Source organism: Dermochelys coriacea, chromosome 4 (genome assembly GCF_009764565.3).
Source record: "Dermochelys coriacea isolate rDerCor1 chromosome 4, rDerCor1.pri.v4, whole genome shotgun sequence".
NCBI lineage: Eukaryota > Metazoa > Chordata > Testudines > Dermochelyidae > Dermochelys > Dermochelys coriacea.
In genome coordinates this window covers 18,735,404-18,749,837 of record NC_050071.1, presented here as the reverse complement: position 1 = coordinate 18,749,837, position 14,434 = coordinate 18,735,404, and the positions used below count along the sequence as shown (strand labels likewise).

The window sequence follows — 14,434 nt, the reverse complement described above, 5'->3', positions numbered from 1 at the left end:
CACAGCTACACCCCTCTTGGGGGTGGGTTGTTTTTTTTTTTGTTTTTTGTTTTTACAGCACTGGGAGAGCTGTATTAAGAGTATTAATCTTCAATAGCCTCATAAATGTTATCTCAGTTCTACCAATGAAGAAGTCACTTTACTTCTATTTTCAAAGCCAGAAACAGACAGTGAATCTGAATTAGCAATCTGGAATTCTAACTCCAAATCCAGCTCAGATTTCTAAATCCTGCCACACAGACCTCCCCCCCCCCCCCCCACACACACACACACACACACACGCACTTTTCCTCACAACCCCCGTCACTGGGGCCTGCTGAGTTTGTGAGGAAATGGTCAGTGCTCTATGCTGGAAGCTAGGTAAGGCTGTCATAAATTAAAGCTCCCAGGGTTCACTCTAACTTATTCAGGGAAAGCTCCACCGCCTGGAGCATCTCAGAATTTAAGATGCTTAAAACCCCTTTTCTTCCCCTTTTCTTGGGATGAGCCTTCTCTTCTGCGCCTCCTGTCAGGCATAGCACAGGCCCTGGTCCTATGCCTTCCTTTCAGCAGCATTTGGAAGCATGATAGCACTAGGCTTCCACTATTCTATTCACTACCCAAACATCTTAGTAACGCGGAGTGAGGATCAGTAAGCGTATATGAAGAGGAATGATAGTATAGCATTGTGTTGGATACAACGCAACACAGAAAATGGCAGATTTTGCTAGGGATATGTCCCGTTTGTTTTGGTTGCCTACCGTCAGCATCCGAAGACAGGCAAAGCTGGACAGATAAGGGCATCGGATATATTACCTTAACACTGCATTTCCTGATTTTCAGATGTGTTTGTTTTAATTTAACTCTTTATTTTCTGGTTTTCAGAGGTTTCAGGTGCATGGGATATTCTGAAAGGGTACAAGGCATTGCTGGTCAATCTTAACTCTGCATTAATCAAGTTTTCAAGCAGTGAATTTCCCTTCGTTTTTGAGGAAGTAGTGGTAGTATGCAGGCACTTGTTGGGGTATGGAAAGAACAAAAAGTCTTCCTTGGAATGTTACCAACTTTGCCCATCTCCTGGCTCCCCCATGTCCCAGTAGGACTGGAAGCACCATGAGGATAAGGGAAGGTGGTAATTTATGGAATGCGAGGAGTCCGTCTACTAGCTGGAGGCAATTCTGCCCAATCCTTTGAAACATAAAAGGATGACAGGTGTGTGATCTGGCCCATTCATCCCAATGAGATGTTCTCAGGTTAATGACACCCCAGAGGTGTAAACTACATATTCATCTCAATGGATGTTCTCTGCCCCCCCACCCACCCTCCCAAAATCTATCACAGCCTTTATTGCAGAATACCAGTTTTCAAAACACATCTCCCCATACATGTGGGAATCTATCAACCAGTGTCATTCAGCCCGACATGCAGCACAATCAATGGATTTTTCTCCCCTCACTTCCATCAGGATCATTTTCAGCCTCTTATCAACATCTAATATTCTTGCTCCTAACAGGCAGCACTCTTCTGTTCCCTGGATCTGGTGACAGTACTGTTGACTCTTCCGAGTATGGAGTCCCCAATCTCTCAGATTCTGATTATGGAGTCCCCACGCACCTAGTTCTTCTTGGTGTTAAGTTCTCTCTTGCAGTCCCCTGTACACCATCCTAATTTTTCCTTAGGCTCCAGTTCGCAAGTATCTCCATCATGTGTTCCTCTCTTCTGCAGGGATTGTCTTTCTTGTTTTTCTTCCTCATCACCCCCATCTTCTGCCTGTTTCTTCTCATTCACTAGTTCAGCAAATCTGTTACTCAACTGGTTTTCACTACCACTAGCTGGTCTCTTCCTCTGCTTTGTCCTCAGGGTCATTCTTCAATGGATCACCCTCTTCTTCTGGCAGAATGCCCTACAGTTCCTTTTGTTTGCCAGGTGTCCACAAATATTCAGAGGTCTGTACCACCTCTGCTCTTCTCTCCTGCATTATACCTTCAAATCTCTATCTGAATTCCATCATCTCCACTGCATCTCTAATCCTTGGATCTTCTCTGCCGTGAGCTGTTTCAGGTGACATTTCACACGTACGTAGCTTCCATCAGATACGCACTCAAGAATGACAGATCTCAGAGTAGCAGCCGTGTTAGTCTGTATTCACAAAAAGAAAAGGAGTACTTGTGGCACCTTAGAGACTAACAAATTTATTTGAGCATAAGCTTTCGTGAGCTACAGCTCACTTCAATGCATCCGATGAAGTGAGCTGTAGCTCACGAAAGCTTATGCTCAAATAAATTTGTTAGTCTCTAAGGTGCCACAAGTACTCCTTTTCTTTTTGCACTCAAGAATGATGTGCATTCCACAGCTTCTGCACCCAACCATCTTCTTTGTCTCTTCTCCTCCTTGGGTCACTTCTACAGCTGCCTTAGTAACCTCACCGCTTCACTGTCTTCTATTCCTAGACAGATGGGGGGGGAGCAGTCCCATAGAAACTCTGCTGTTAACTGCTAGCTGCTCCAATGTTCCCTAGAGATTGCCTTTTAAAAACTCAGTCAAACTAGGTCAGCACTGCCCCATGTTACGGGATATCAGCAAGCTCTGATTAAAGCTACACACCTGGAAGAAATCACTGTACTTTTAAACACAAAATCACCACCATCTTCTAAGACCAAACTCCCACAGGAACACCACTGTCCAAAAAGCTCCAGAGATTTCTGTTCTGTTTCATCTTTTGTTTGTAGATTTATTTTTGCTAGTATGATGGCATTCTGTAGCAGGACTTGCTCAACAATTATTTTAGCAGTTGCCTAACAGTCTCTAAGATAGACATTTGAGTTAGAGATACAATTTGTACAAGCAACTATACTATAATAAACCATATTGAATAAAAACAAGGTTAAGTATGAAGAATTATTTTTCTCATATTTTTTCGTATTATTTATAACAGCAGTTCTCCACTGTGGTCCACAGAGCACTTCCTAGTAATACACAGAAAGCTGTCTGGTCACATGGTGCAGCCTACTGTTAATTCCAGTTCATAGATTATATTAAAAGAGGAGATAAAATGTTAAATGCCTTTTTAGTATTAGATTGCTCTAGTTGCTACAGGTATGTTACATGCATATAAATGGGAGAGAATTTGGTTGGCAGTCACAAGTGGGAGAGGAGGTAGTTAACTAGATACTCTATTAAATTTGAATCTATACTATGAATGTTTGAGAACCCCTGATTTAAACTATTATTAGATCGGGAGTTGTGATGTATCCTTGGGGGTGGCAACGGGGAAGGAGATCTAGGTCCAATGATTTTCCTTTCCTCCCCCACATATGATTTTTTAAAAATTCAATGTGATCAAGTGAAAATCTTTCTGTTTGTGGCCCCAAAGAAGACAAAAGTCACACAAGGTTGCAATGTAAACAATGGCAGTATGAAAACTCTCTTGGATCAACAATAAAGTAATCTAACAAGATTGTGTTAATTTGGGATTTATTTTAATCAGACAACCAACAGCCATGTGTGGCTTATACTGTCAAGGTTTCTGGATTATAGCCATGGTGAGGGAACAGTAACAATAAGGATGTTTATGTGACCCTAAATATTTCCATATTTTCAAGTGTTTTTGAATGGATTAACTTTTTTAAATGGATTAACTTTGAATTTCCAAACTTTTCAACTTTTTGTTATTGGGGGTGAGGAGAGAGAAATTATCTGCAAATTGCAACAGTCTGTGTTTTTTTTAAATCACCGTGAGTGATGGTCTTTAAACTTCAACTCCAGGTTTTACCCAAGAATTCTGAATATTTCAGAAATTATAGGTGATGGCACCTGTCATGCATGAAAAATGTGTGCCTCCCTCTTTCTCCTGCGTACCACAGCCCAGGCTGCCATATATTTAATTGAATACTTCTGTTTTCATCACCACCTGGATAAGGGACCACATGGACTCTCTAAAAGACTTAACGGAAACCTGTGACTTTCTGTGTGACATAGTCCTGCCCCACAGGGAAGGATGTGACAATAAAAGTGAGGGTCAAACAGATAATAGAAGGACAAAAATGACAGTTGTGATAGAGTCCAAGCCTCATCTAATCACACAAGTCTACAAACTTGCACACCTGACTCTGGACAAGAGGCACATATTAGTGTTTGTCTTTACTGCATTGTTAGATTGAACTGTAAACACTAGTTTTGCCTTTACACAGTCTTCTGTCCACACCAATCTCTAGATCAGCTGAAGTGTTGCTTTTATCTGTCAGGGTGGACTGGGTTGAAGCTCAAGCGCTGCTGACGCTGGAACTAGTAATGCAATGGAGATGCAACAGCTTTAGTTACAACTCATCAGTTGCTAATCGAATCGATCTGCTAATCCAGCTACTGTCTAGTTTGAGTGGTGTTTGGCAGTGTAGTCACACTCTCACTTGAGCTAGGGTAGTTAGAGTGGAGTAACCAGAGCTAAATGTGAAGTGACGCAAGCCCTTCTTAGGCTGTCCTGAGGCAAACTGGGTTGGGTTTTTTTGTTTGTTTGTTTTTATAAGATACCCTAACCCTAAACTAAACAAAATTTAGGGGACCACAGGGAATCGGCTAAGCAGTCCCTGTACAGCAAGGTTCATAATTCACCCCAGTTCCTTCTCCATAATACAGAGGCTAGGGACTTCACTCCCTTATTTAGGGCTGTGCTAATTAGAAAATTAGATTGACCCAGCCACATATCAGAGAGGTGAAAAATCCACAATCCTGAGCAACACAGTTAAGAAGACCCAAGTCCCTATGTAGACGCTAGGTTGACAGAAAAAAAATTTTCTATGGAACTGGCTCCTGCCTCTCGGGGAGGTGGATTACCTATGCAGACAGCAGAACCCCTCCCATCAGGGTAGGTAGCGTCTACACTGAAGAGCTGCTGTAGCATTTCAAGTGTGGACAAGCCTACAGATGCAGACGTCAAGCACCTCATGAACGTTTAATTAGATCTCAACTCCCACTGTATTTTCCCCATTCCAGAGACAGGGATACCTTCGGCAGGTAATACCTCAATAACAGTCAGTAGCAGATACAGGAATAAAACCCAAAACTCCTGTAGTGCAACTGTTATACCCTGCTCCCTCCCTACAACATTAAGCATTTAGTTAACTGAAGCACACTCAAAAAATACTCTCTTTGCTGTGGCCTTTGTACACTCTGCTAATGCTAGAATATATTGTGGACACAATAAAGTGCTCCTGAACTTGCAACAAAAATCATTTCAGAGAACAAGAGGATCATTCTACGAAACACAAAAAAGCAAGACATTTTTCAACTACTTAGATTAAAATAAATTTTAGAAGATAAAGGAACTGAAGTATTACCATTCCACCAGCACTAAGACATAAGTGTTTCAATGCTTGACCTACACTCCAATGTCCTGCAGCACTTCTATTTTCTACTAATATTCCACAGAAATCAAAAAAGTCACATCAGGCCATATCCTGATACATTTGGACAGACATACATAGTTTTAACATCTTGACTTCAGAACAAGGTACTATCAAAATAACAAATATAAAAGCTTGCCATTTCTTTCAAGTTTTTAACAGCTTAAATATACAGACCAAAGCATCAGAAGAAGCCTCCTCCGTTACGAATACAGGCCTGCAAACCTTTACTTGTCTGAATTAGCACTACTACTATAAGTGGTCTCATTGCTTCCCACAAACCAACATGTCAAGGACCAGGACAGTTAGCTGTATGAAAGGGGTTGCATGCACTTTGACGGACTGGATTAGAATTCAAAATTATCTTGATAAATTGGAGAATTGGTCTGAAAGCAATAAGATGAAATTCAAAAAACCACAAATACAGAGTCATCAGCAATCCCTCAAGGTCGAGGATTATCTCTTCCACAGGTTTTTATTTTTTTGGTGACTGAGGAGTCCGATCCTTGAGCCGCAAACTCACTGTGGGTGATGTTGCAAGGCAGGGTTGGGCCATGATTGCTACATGACAGTCGTCTGTCCTTTCTCTTCTGGCATTCTTCTGTGACCAGAGCAATGCAATTTTCCTCAAAAGTGATTGTCCCTTCTCTGACAAGTCTTCACCAGTTAGCCCTGACCTAGGCTACTGTCTGCCAATGCATGGTATCGATGCCACATTTCTTGATGTTTGTCTTAAGGGTGTCTTTAAAGCATTTCTTTTGACCTCACTGTTTCCTTTCTCTTTTGGCAAGTTGGGTGTACAGCAATTATTTTGGTAGCCATGAGCACACAGTGCCCGCTCCCCTCAGCTGGTGCTAGATAATCAGGGCCTCAATACTGAAGGTGTCAGCCTCCATGAGGACACTGACGTTAGTGCGGGAATCCTCCCAGTTTATGTTGAAGATCTTCCGGAGAAAGTGCTGATGCTGGCGTTCCAGGTTTTTCAGGTGTTTTTTGTAGGTCACCCAAGTCGCGCAGCCGTAAAGGAGAGTTGGGATTACCACCACTTTGTAAACTAAAAATGTAGTGTAAGTTCTCATGTCATGGTTGTTGAACACCTGTCTGAAACAGTCTGCCAAAGGCAGGGCTGGCACAGGAGATTCTGCGCTGACGCTCAACATCTATGTCTGATTCTACAAATACAAAGTATTGCACTTACAAAGGAAAAATCAAATGCATAAATACAAAATGGAGAATAATCTTGGCTACGAAGCAATACTGCAGAAAAGGGTATGTGGGTGACAGTGGATCACAAACTGAATGAGTCAAAGTGATGCTTTTGCGAAAGGCAAGTATCTTTCTGGGAAGTAATAAGAGTAGTGTTGTACCTAAAACATGGGAGGTAACTGTTCCATTCTGCTTGGCACTGGTGAGGAGGCCTCAGCTTGAACCCTGTGTCCAGTTTTGTTCATTGCACTTTAAGGGAGAGGTGGACAAACTGGAGGGAGTCCAGAGGAGAGAAAGAAAAATAAGTTTATTTTTAAACAAATGACCTATGGGAAAACGCTGAAAGAATTGGGCATGTTTAGAAAAATGAGAGCGCGCCTTTTGGGCAAATTGCTATAGATCTGCAGTAAGTCATTATTTCATTTAGTTTGCTTCTTGGCTTATACCTTCAGTTTATGCTACCTGACACTGACTCTTTTTGAATGAGTTAGGTTTGTTTTTATGATTTGCTTGCTAATATTGTTCAAGGTGACTGAAGTGAAAACAAAAACACTAGTCAGTTTTACTGTCTAGTTCACATATATCAGAAAAATGCTGTGATGTTTGGGTTTCAAACACTGAATGTTTAAATCCAAAGTGGTTTTAAATGACAAAACACATTTACACATCTGTGTTTTTCAAAATTAGAGAGTGTCCTTTTAATTTTAAGTCATAATGATAATAATTCTGTTTTTGAATCTGTTTTGGAGTGGTGAACAGAACTACATCATTTGGGAAAAGGAAAAGGGGTAAGAGTTGCCAATATAATGAACACAACCTGCTACATAGATACTCAGTACTTTGAAAACTTTTTTCCTCAACAGAAATGTTTTATTGTAAGTCACATTAGAGCCCAGAAGTAAATGTTTATCAGAGTTATAAAACCATAAATACAGAGAGTTGCCATAGAAGAGCTGACAACCTTTAGCGAGGGCAGGTTCAGCAGTAAATGTTTTTCTTCCTTCCCAACATAACAGGTCAATAGATCCCTGAATTTGCAGTTTATGTTTCCCAAACTACTTTATGCACTAAAGCAGGAGGCGCGATTAACTGCAGGAAACAATCCGCCAGGATGAATGAAGACTGCTGGTAGAGAGAGAGCCACGGACCAGCCTCTTGCTGTAGAGAATCAGAAAGGAGCTGAATATTCGCCTTTTAAATCTACTCTCAACCTCTCAGGCCTGTGTGGAAAGAGGCGGGTGGGGACTGTGGAAGAGCAGGGAACCCTTACCCGCCCCACCAGCAGCGCCCAGACTTGAAGGAAAGGTGCCAGCTGGTGCAAATTAGAGTGTGTGACCCTGTCAGGACTGAAGAGCAATTTCATAACGGAGGGGGGGTTAGGGCGGAGATAAATCTCCTCCTCCACCACTCATCCCAGGAGAGGGCGATGTGCGGGGGAGCAAGGAGAGGTGGTTTAGGAACCACTCTCTGCACCGGCCTTACCCTTCCCTTTCACACACCTCCCTCCCGGGGCAGCCATCGGGGCGGGCGGGGAAAGGGGCGCGGTGGCTGCCAGGCGGCGCAGCAGCGCGGGGGAAGTCGATTTGGGGGGCGGGGAGGGGCGCGAGCCGGCCGGCCCGAGGCCACGCAGAGAGTCACCTCGCCGCCGCCCCTCCTCCTCCTCCTGTCCCGCCACGCCGCGCCCCCACGCTCACCTTGTCGCTGGCACTCCCGCTGCTCGGCCCGGCCCCTCGCCTCTTCAGCCCCGCCATGCCGCCGCCGCCGCCGGGTCCAACTGCCGGGGACCCGCCCGCGCGCGCGCACCCCCAGACCACACCCCAGCCTCCCCACCGGGGGGGAGGGGTGCCTCGGCCGCTCACCGCCCGCCTTGGATCCCGGGGGGAGGGGGCGCGGCGACGCAGGTGCGCAAGGAGCTGCACGAGCCACCGCGCGCGAGCGGCGGCAGCCTGCTTCCAGCGCGACGCGCCCCGCCCCGCCCCGCCCCGCTGTGTGAGGTCACAGGCCACGCCCAGGCCCTAGCTCCGCCCCGGCGCAGCCAGGAAGGCCTTGAGGTGGACAGCTAGGGGGCAGGGGTCGGGCCGTGAGCTCAGGGTGCTCTCCGGGCCGCGGCTGCAGCCCGAGGCTAGGTGGCCGTCGTCCTCTTCCCCCCCACCCGCAGCTGGGGCAATAGAGGGCACGTTCCCCTCCTGCCACCCGGCAGAGGTGACAAAGCTGCCACCACGCTCATGCCCCAGCTGCAGGCCAGCTGGCTCACCATGGAAAAGGTTGGCAGCTTTTGGAGTTCATGCCAGCAGGGCCAAACGTCACCCGGCAACAAGATAGCGAGCAGGCCCCTGAAGTTGCCTCCAGAAAGTGCGGCCTTGCTAATATATGGCCCCAAATAAGTTTCCTGCGCCCACCGCATGGAATGTGTCCAAAACATCCCAGCAAAGATGGAAGGGATAGCACCTCTGCAATCTGTTTTCACTGTGCAAGAAAGTAGGCTCTTCCCTCACTGAACCTAGGGCATAGTCTTCACATGAAGTAGCAGGATGAAATAGGAAGAAACAATAAATCTTTAGTTTACCCTGACAGGTCCTAGGGAAACTACGAGCCATCATGTCTTCACTAGGATTTTAACTCACATTAGTTAAATGTACTTAACTTTTTCATAGTGAAGATGATGCCTAAAATATGACAACATTACATTAGTGCTTATAGTAGTTGAGGACACTTCACATCCTATGTGTCCAGTTTGTATAACAGTCCTACTGAGTCCTGAAAAATATCAGAACAGGTAACGCTTCTAATGCAGAGGAATAAATACTGCTATATGCATAACTCATTAGCACTGTTAATCAAATTGGTACAAGGGTAGCCAATTTAAAAAAAAAACATTTTGTACAGAAGCTAGGAGATTTTTGGATGGAAAGTGTATAGAAGTGCTGAGTATTCTTACTGTATGAGCAGTCATTACAGGTTGACTCTATAAAGTCTACTACTCATTCCTCAAAAACCATTGCAGAGCTCCAGGCCACACATCTTTCAGTTGCCAAAATCAATATAGATTTTAACTATTCCCTAAACACCTGTTTGAACTGAAACACTATTTCTGCTTTGTGCTGGGCTGCTTCCAGTTCCTGTCTACCTTAGCTCTGGTAACATCAGAATAGGATGCTTGCCTGCAACTGGGTGTTCTAACTCTAGTGGTGGAGTGGGGATTCACATATGGAGGTTTCTACTGCAATGCTGAATTCTGTTTAGCTGCTAGGATAGGTACTGAAATTCTGCATGTGGTCCCTATGAGAGGCTGGATTAGCCATTGTTATTTAAATATCTATTAAATGCACTAGTGTCCCATACAAAACCCAAAACAAAGACTTATTCATGCCCCAATGGGCTCACAATTTGAAAAAACTGTCATACAAAAGAGGAGGAGGGAATATAATCAAATATTCATGTGCCAAGTGTCATTGATTCTCATCTGCCCTGCACCCTAGCCTTCCTTAATTGGATGATCTCTTAAAGACAGTGTGATACATGTTGGTCTTGCAGAAGAGATTATTGGCCTTTAAGGAAGTGTTCTATTCTATCTTGTATGTACAGAAGAAGCAGAGACCTTTGTGAGTGAAGATGACAAAAGACATCTGACTGGCACGATTTGCTAACTGGATGTGGCAGAGGGTGACATAAGAGACAGTTAGCAAGCAGGGACAACGTTGTGAAGGGCATGGAAGGTGAGGAAAATAAACTTGAGGAGGTGAAATGGGACCACTGGAAAGATTCCAAAAGCAAGAAGAGGATATGATCAGAGCAATAAACAACAAAAATAATCTAAACAGGTGTGTTTTATATGGGATGGATGTGAGAGAGAGAGAGAGCGAGCATGTACACTCAAGGCAGAGAAGAACAGGTTACCAAAAAAATCAAGAGGGCATGTGAGGAGGGCCTGGAAGAGAGTTTTGATTGAAGCTCAGAACCATTGATGATGTCCTGGAATATGAATGGAAACTGTTTTGTACAGGACAGAAAGTTACAGAATAGTCCCCTGCTCCCCCACTGGTAGCTATTTTTTATTTGTTCCTTGTATTTGCTGCATTGGTGAAAAAAAAAACTTTAAGCTGGAAAGAGTAACTCTTACCCTCCCCTTTCCATTTCATAGAATTCCCTCAGGATAACGAATAATCAGCACTTACACATTCAAAAGCAACTGTACAAGGTTTAAATGCAGTTGCCTCCTCTGTAGGAAGCTCAACTTCTTCGCACCAGGAGTCCAGATATGGTGTTGCAGTTTCACTAGCATTGCCAGGAATGAGGAGAAGGAAGAAATAGGTTAGCTAAGAACTTTCATTTGGTTAGAAACAGACATTGTTTTCCCCATCATCTAATCTTTTTCTTATGCTACTTACTGGCCAAATATGATATTGGAGCCGTTTCCTCCTGCCTTCTCACTGCCAAGACAGATCTAAGAAGCACTAATGAGAAGACCCTAGAATTATGGACTAAAACCCAAAAACAGTGTCCAAGCATAATGAAAGCAAACTTTATGAATCAAGCATGCGCTCAAGCATGTTACACAAATTTGTTCTTTCACCATACATGACAAGGAAAGACACTTGGGTAACACTAGAAAAAAAAATAGATCTTAGTTATAATTAAAGCATAGCCTCGTTTAAAAAAAAAAAAAAAAAAAAAGGAAGGGGCACCTTAATAGCTAGGGATCATCTCTGCAGTCCTTAATAAGAGATTTTAACTCTCTTGTACATAAGAGAAAATACTTCCACACTCAATTATAATACTGTAATTGAGTATGTGCCAAGCGGAAAGGTTTCAAGCAAAGTTTTTGTAATCCTTATTAGTGCAAACTAATGGTCTGAATGTTTGAGTTCCGTAATCATCCCTTGCATTCAGTGCATTTACAGTATGTTCCCAGATAGAGCGTTAAAGCTGGAAGTATACATATGCTTAAAAACGGGGACTCATTAAAACATAATTAAAACTACTTGGAAGTCAGGAAGCGTGGCCCTAAGTTCCGATACACAGCCTTTCCTCTGACAACTCTGCCTACATCTACAAGGCAAAATTTTTATTTTATGTTTGGGTTTTTTTAAATTATGTAACATCACAGTAGAAGTTTGATACAGAGAATAAAATTAATTTTTATACACAAAATAAAATATGAGTGACAAAAGGCAATAAAAAGACAGGATCCAGAGGAAAAGAGAGCTTCAGCACAAAGGATCTTATCTTAACCCACCAATTTATTCCACCATTTCTATAAGTCTGCCCATATGTCAGTGAATTTACATATTTTAAAACAGAAGCAGATCCCCTTACTCTTCTAACCAACCAAGAATTAGATGGAAAAGGAATACCATTTACTTTGCAAGAATCACTAAACCACGTGATGGCCATTAAAAAAAGGTAGAATGATACAGAATGACCATTGACTGTGCCCTCAATGAGGGTTATCAAGAGTACTGTCAAGGAGTAACATTATTACAGTTGTCAACTTAAAAGTCAGAAGTACCATAACAAAAACAGGCAAAAGGACTAGAGTTGAATTCTAAACAGTTCAAAACAGCAGCGTAGTCAGCTGTCCTGGAAAACTGGAAATAACTTGGGTTTTGAGGGACAAGTAAAGCAGATGAAGTCAGACTAGCTGGGTCAGCTGTTTAACTACATGGGGAAAACCAGTAATGAATGGTTGCTGTGACCAGAGCTGTCCCAAAGGAAAGTAGTCCAAGGGACAGAGGTGACAGCTTTCTTAGAAGTTGTTGGGGAGCCAAGCATCAGCAGCTGAAGCAAAATGCTCAAACACACATTCAAGCTGCATCCACTAAGAGATACTAGCAGGGGATGCAATAGCTTCTCCTGATAAATGCAGTCCTAGTCGCTTCTCTTAAGAGGGCCCTGAGGCACAAAGCCATCCCTGAGGGGTTGTAGCTAGAAGTTCCTTAAAAATGCAGCTGCACACACAAACTACAATAGACACTGAAATTAAGTGGAGAAATCATTGGGCAAAGGACCAGTCCTTGCTCTCACTGCCATCAGTGGTAGTACTTCTGTTGACAGGGGGAACAGGATCAAGTCATTAAAAAAAAAAAAAAGTTAGAGATTTTCTCCAGTTACTTTCACTGGGCTCTTGCAAATGGAAAAAGACGTGCTCGTGATAGCAGCAACACAGAACTCAAATGGCCTCTTAGATTTTGTTGAGAGGGGAAACTAGAGTGCTTGTCCAAACATCTAAAGTACTGAAAACATTTTCATAAATGAAATTACATTCACACTTCAGATTCAGGGCTTCCTGTCCTGCTTTCTAGAATCAATTATTAAATGCCTGCAAGAACTCAGAGGCAGTTTTGCCAGTGAACTGCTGGGAGTGTACTAAGAATACCTTGCTGCTAAACTGTACTGTGTGCAAAGATGAACTAAGCCCTTCCTTGCTGTGTGGTAAGGTAAACTGAACCCTACTTTGTTACAAAGGAATCATGTTTTCTTGTATGTAAACTTTATTATTGGTGGTCTTTGTCATATTGGACTTTGTATTAAGACCTACCTCTGTTCCCCAAAGAGGTTCTCTGATGTACGGCAGCTCACTGAGCTCTTTCTGAGCCTCCTGGTGGAATCCAAAGGCCTGCTGCCAAATGGATCTGCAGACAACGAGCCCTGAAGCAGTGGTTTTGCACTATCACCACCTATCACCTGATGCCAACTCAAGCACATGAGGGTATGCACTATCTACTCAAGTGCTTGATGTTTGTCCTAGGAAAGAGATTCTGCCAGGGTGGAAGCCATTTTCCATAGCACAACTTTCTTCATGGGAATCTCTTTGTGATTGCTTTATGGAGGAATGTGAGACATTCCCCATGACACTTGATGACACGTGCTATTTTGAGATATCTGGTATCCCTGCCTATCCAGGCAGAAGGTGGGAACTGTGCTCTTCTATGCTGAATGTCTGCTTGCAACATGGGCACTATACAAGGTGGATGAGATCTTGAAAAACAGGTATGTTGTTTCAAGAATGGAAAAGCAATCAATGAAGTGCAGATTCAAGGAAAGAGCTTCAGAGTAGAGAGACTGAAGTGTTGAGGCAAAAATGCACTGAAGACTGGTGGACAGCATTTCAAAACACCGAGGCACATGTCGTGTCACAGTGCTGAGACAAAGCTCTAGAGTACTAAGATGACATTCTGAAGAAAGACCCGAGTCCAGGGACCAAAGTTTTTATGCTGAACAGACCTAGAGAAGCAAGCCAAAGAAAATAATAATAAAAAAACCCAACCAAACCCAAACAAAAAGTAGAAAACAGAAGATACAAAAAAGCAGATCAGGGCTGGATAGATGAGAGCTAAAAAGGTGACTGAAGAAGCACAGCACCTATGGGAAGCTCTTTCGCTGGCCATAGTCAAGGAGAAACTGGTTGAAAGGTTCTAATAGCAACGGTGCCCTTTCCCCGAGAGACCAAACCTGTTTTAGCACTTGGAGTTCTGCCCATCTCATGGTAGGAAGTTAACTGGAAAAAAAAATCAGGATAGAAAATAGAAATAGAAAAATAGAAATAGAAATAGAAAAAGAATAGAAAATCTTGCATATATGGTATATTTAGAAAGTATAAGAAACTAAACGAAGCCCAAAACAAATCTGTGCTCTCCATCAGTAACTTACACAAAGCAACAAGAGGTTTCTCTGACACTGAACAGAATGTACTTTAAGCCTTAATTTTTCCATGAAGGAACTGGAAAAAGCTAAGTCCAGACAACATGGACACCTCTCAGTTCCAGAAGCATGGTATACGTGTGTGCTTGCTCCCTCACTACAGATGTATTTTTTACATTGCATGTGTCTGGTTCCTTTCAATAAATAGT

At 43.1% G+C, this 14,434-nt stretch overlaps 1 protein-coding gene across 2 annotated transcripts in view; it reads right to left on the bottom strand.

Moving 5' to 3' along the window:
• Nucleotides 1–8,547, bottom strand: part of CDS1 (CDP-diacylglycerol synthase 1) — a 64,152-nt gene extending 55,605 nt beyond the window's left edge. For both annotated transcript variants that reach the window (XM_038400844.2, XM_038400846.2), the window contains exon 1: nt 8,279–8,547. In XM_038400844.2, the coding sequence (XP_038256772.1) occupies nt 8,279–8,335 (57 nt within the window). In that variant the 5' untranslated portion in view covers nt 8,336–8,547. The remainder of the gene's footprint in view (nt 1–8,278) is intronic.
• Between the last annotated feature and the right edge of the window lie 5,887 nt (nt 8,548–14,434).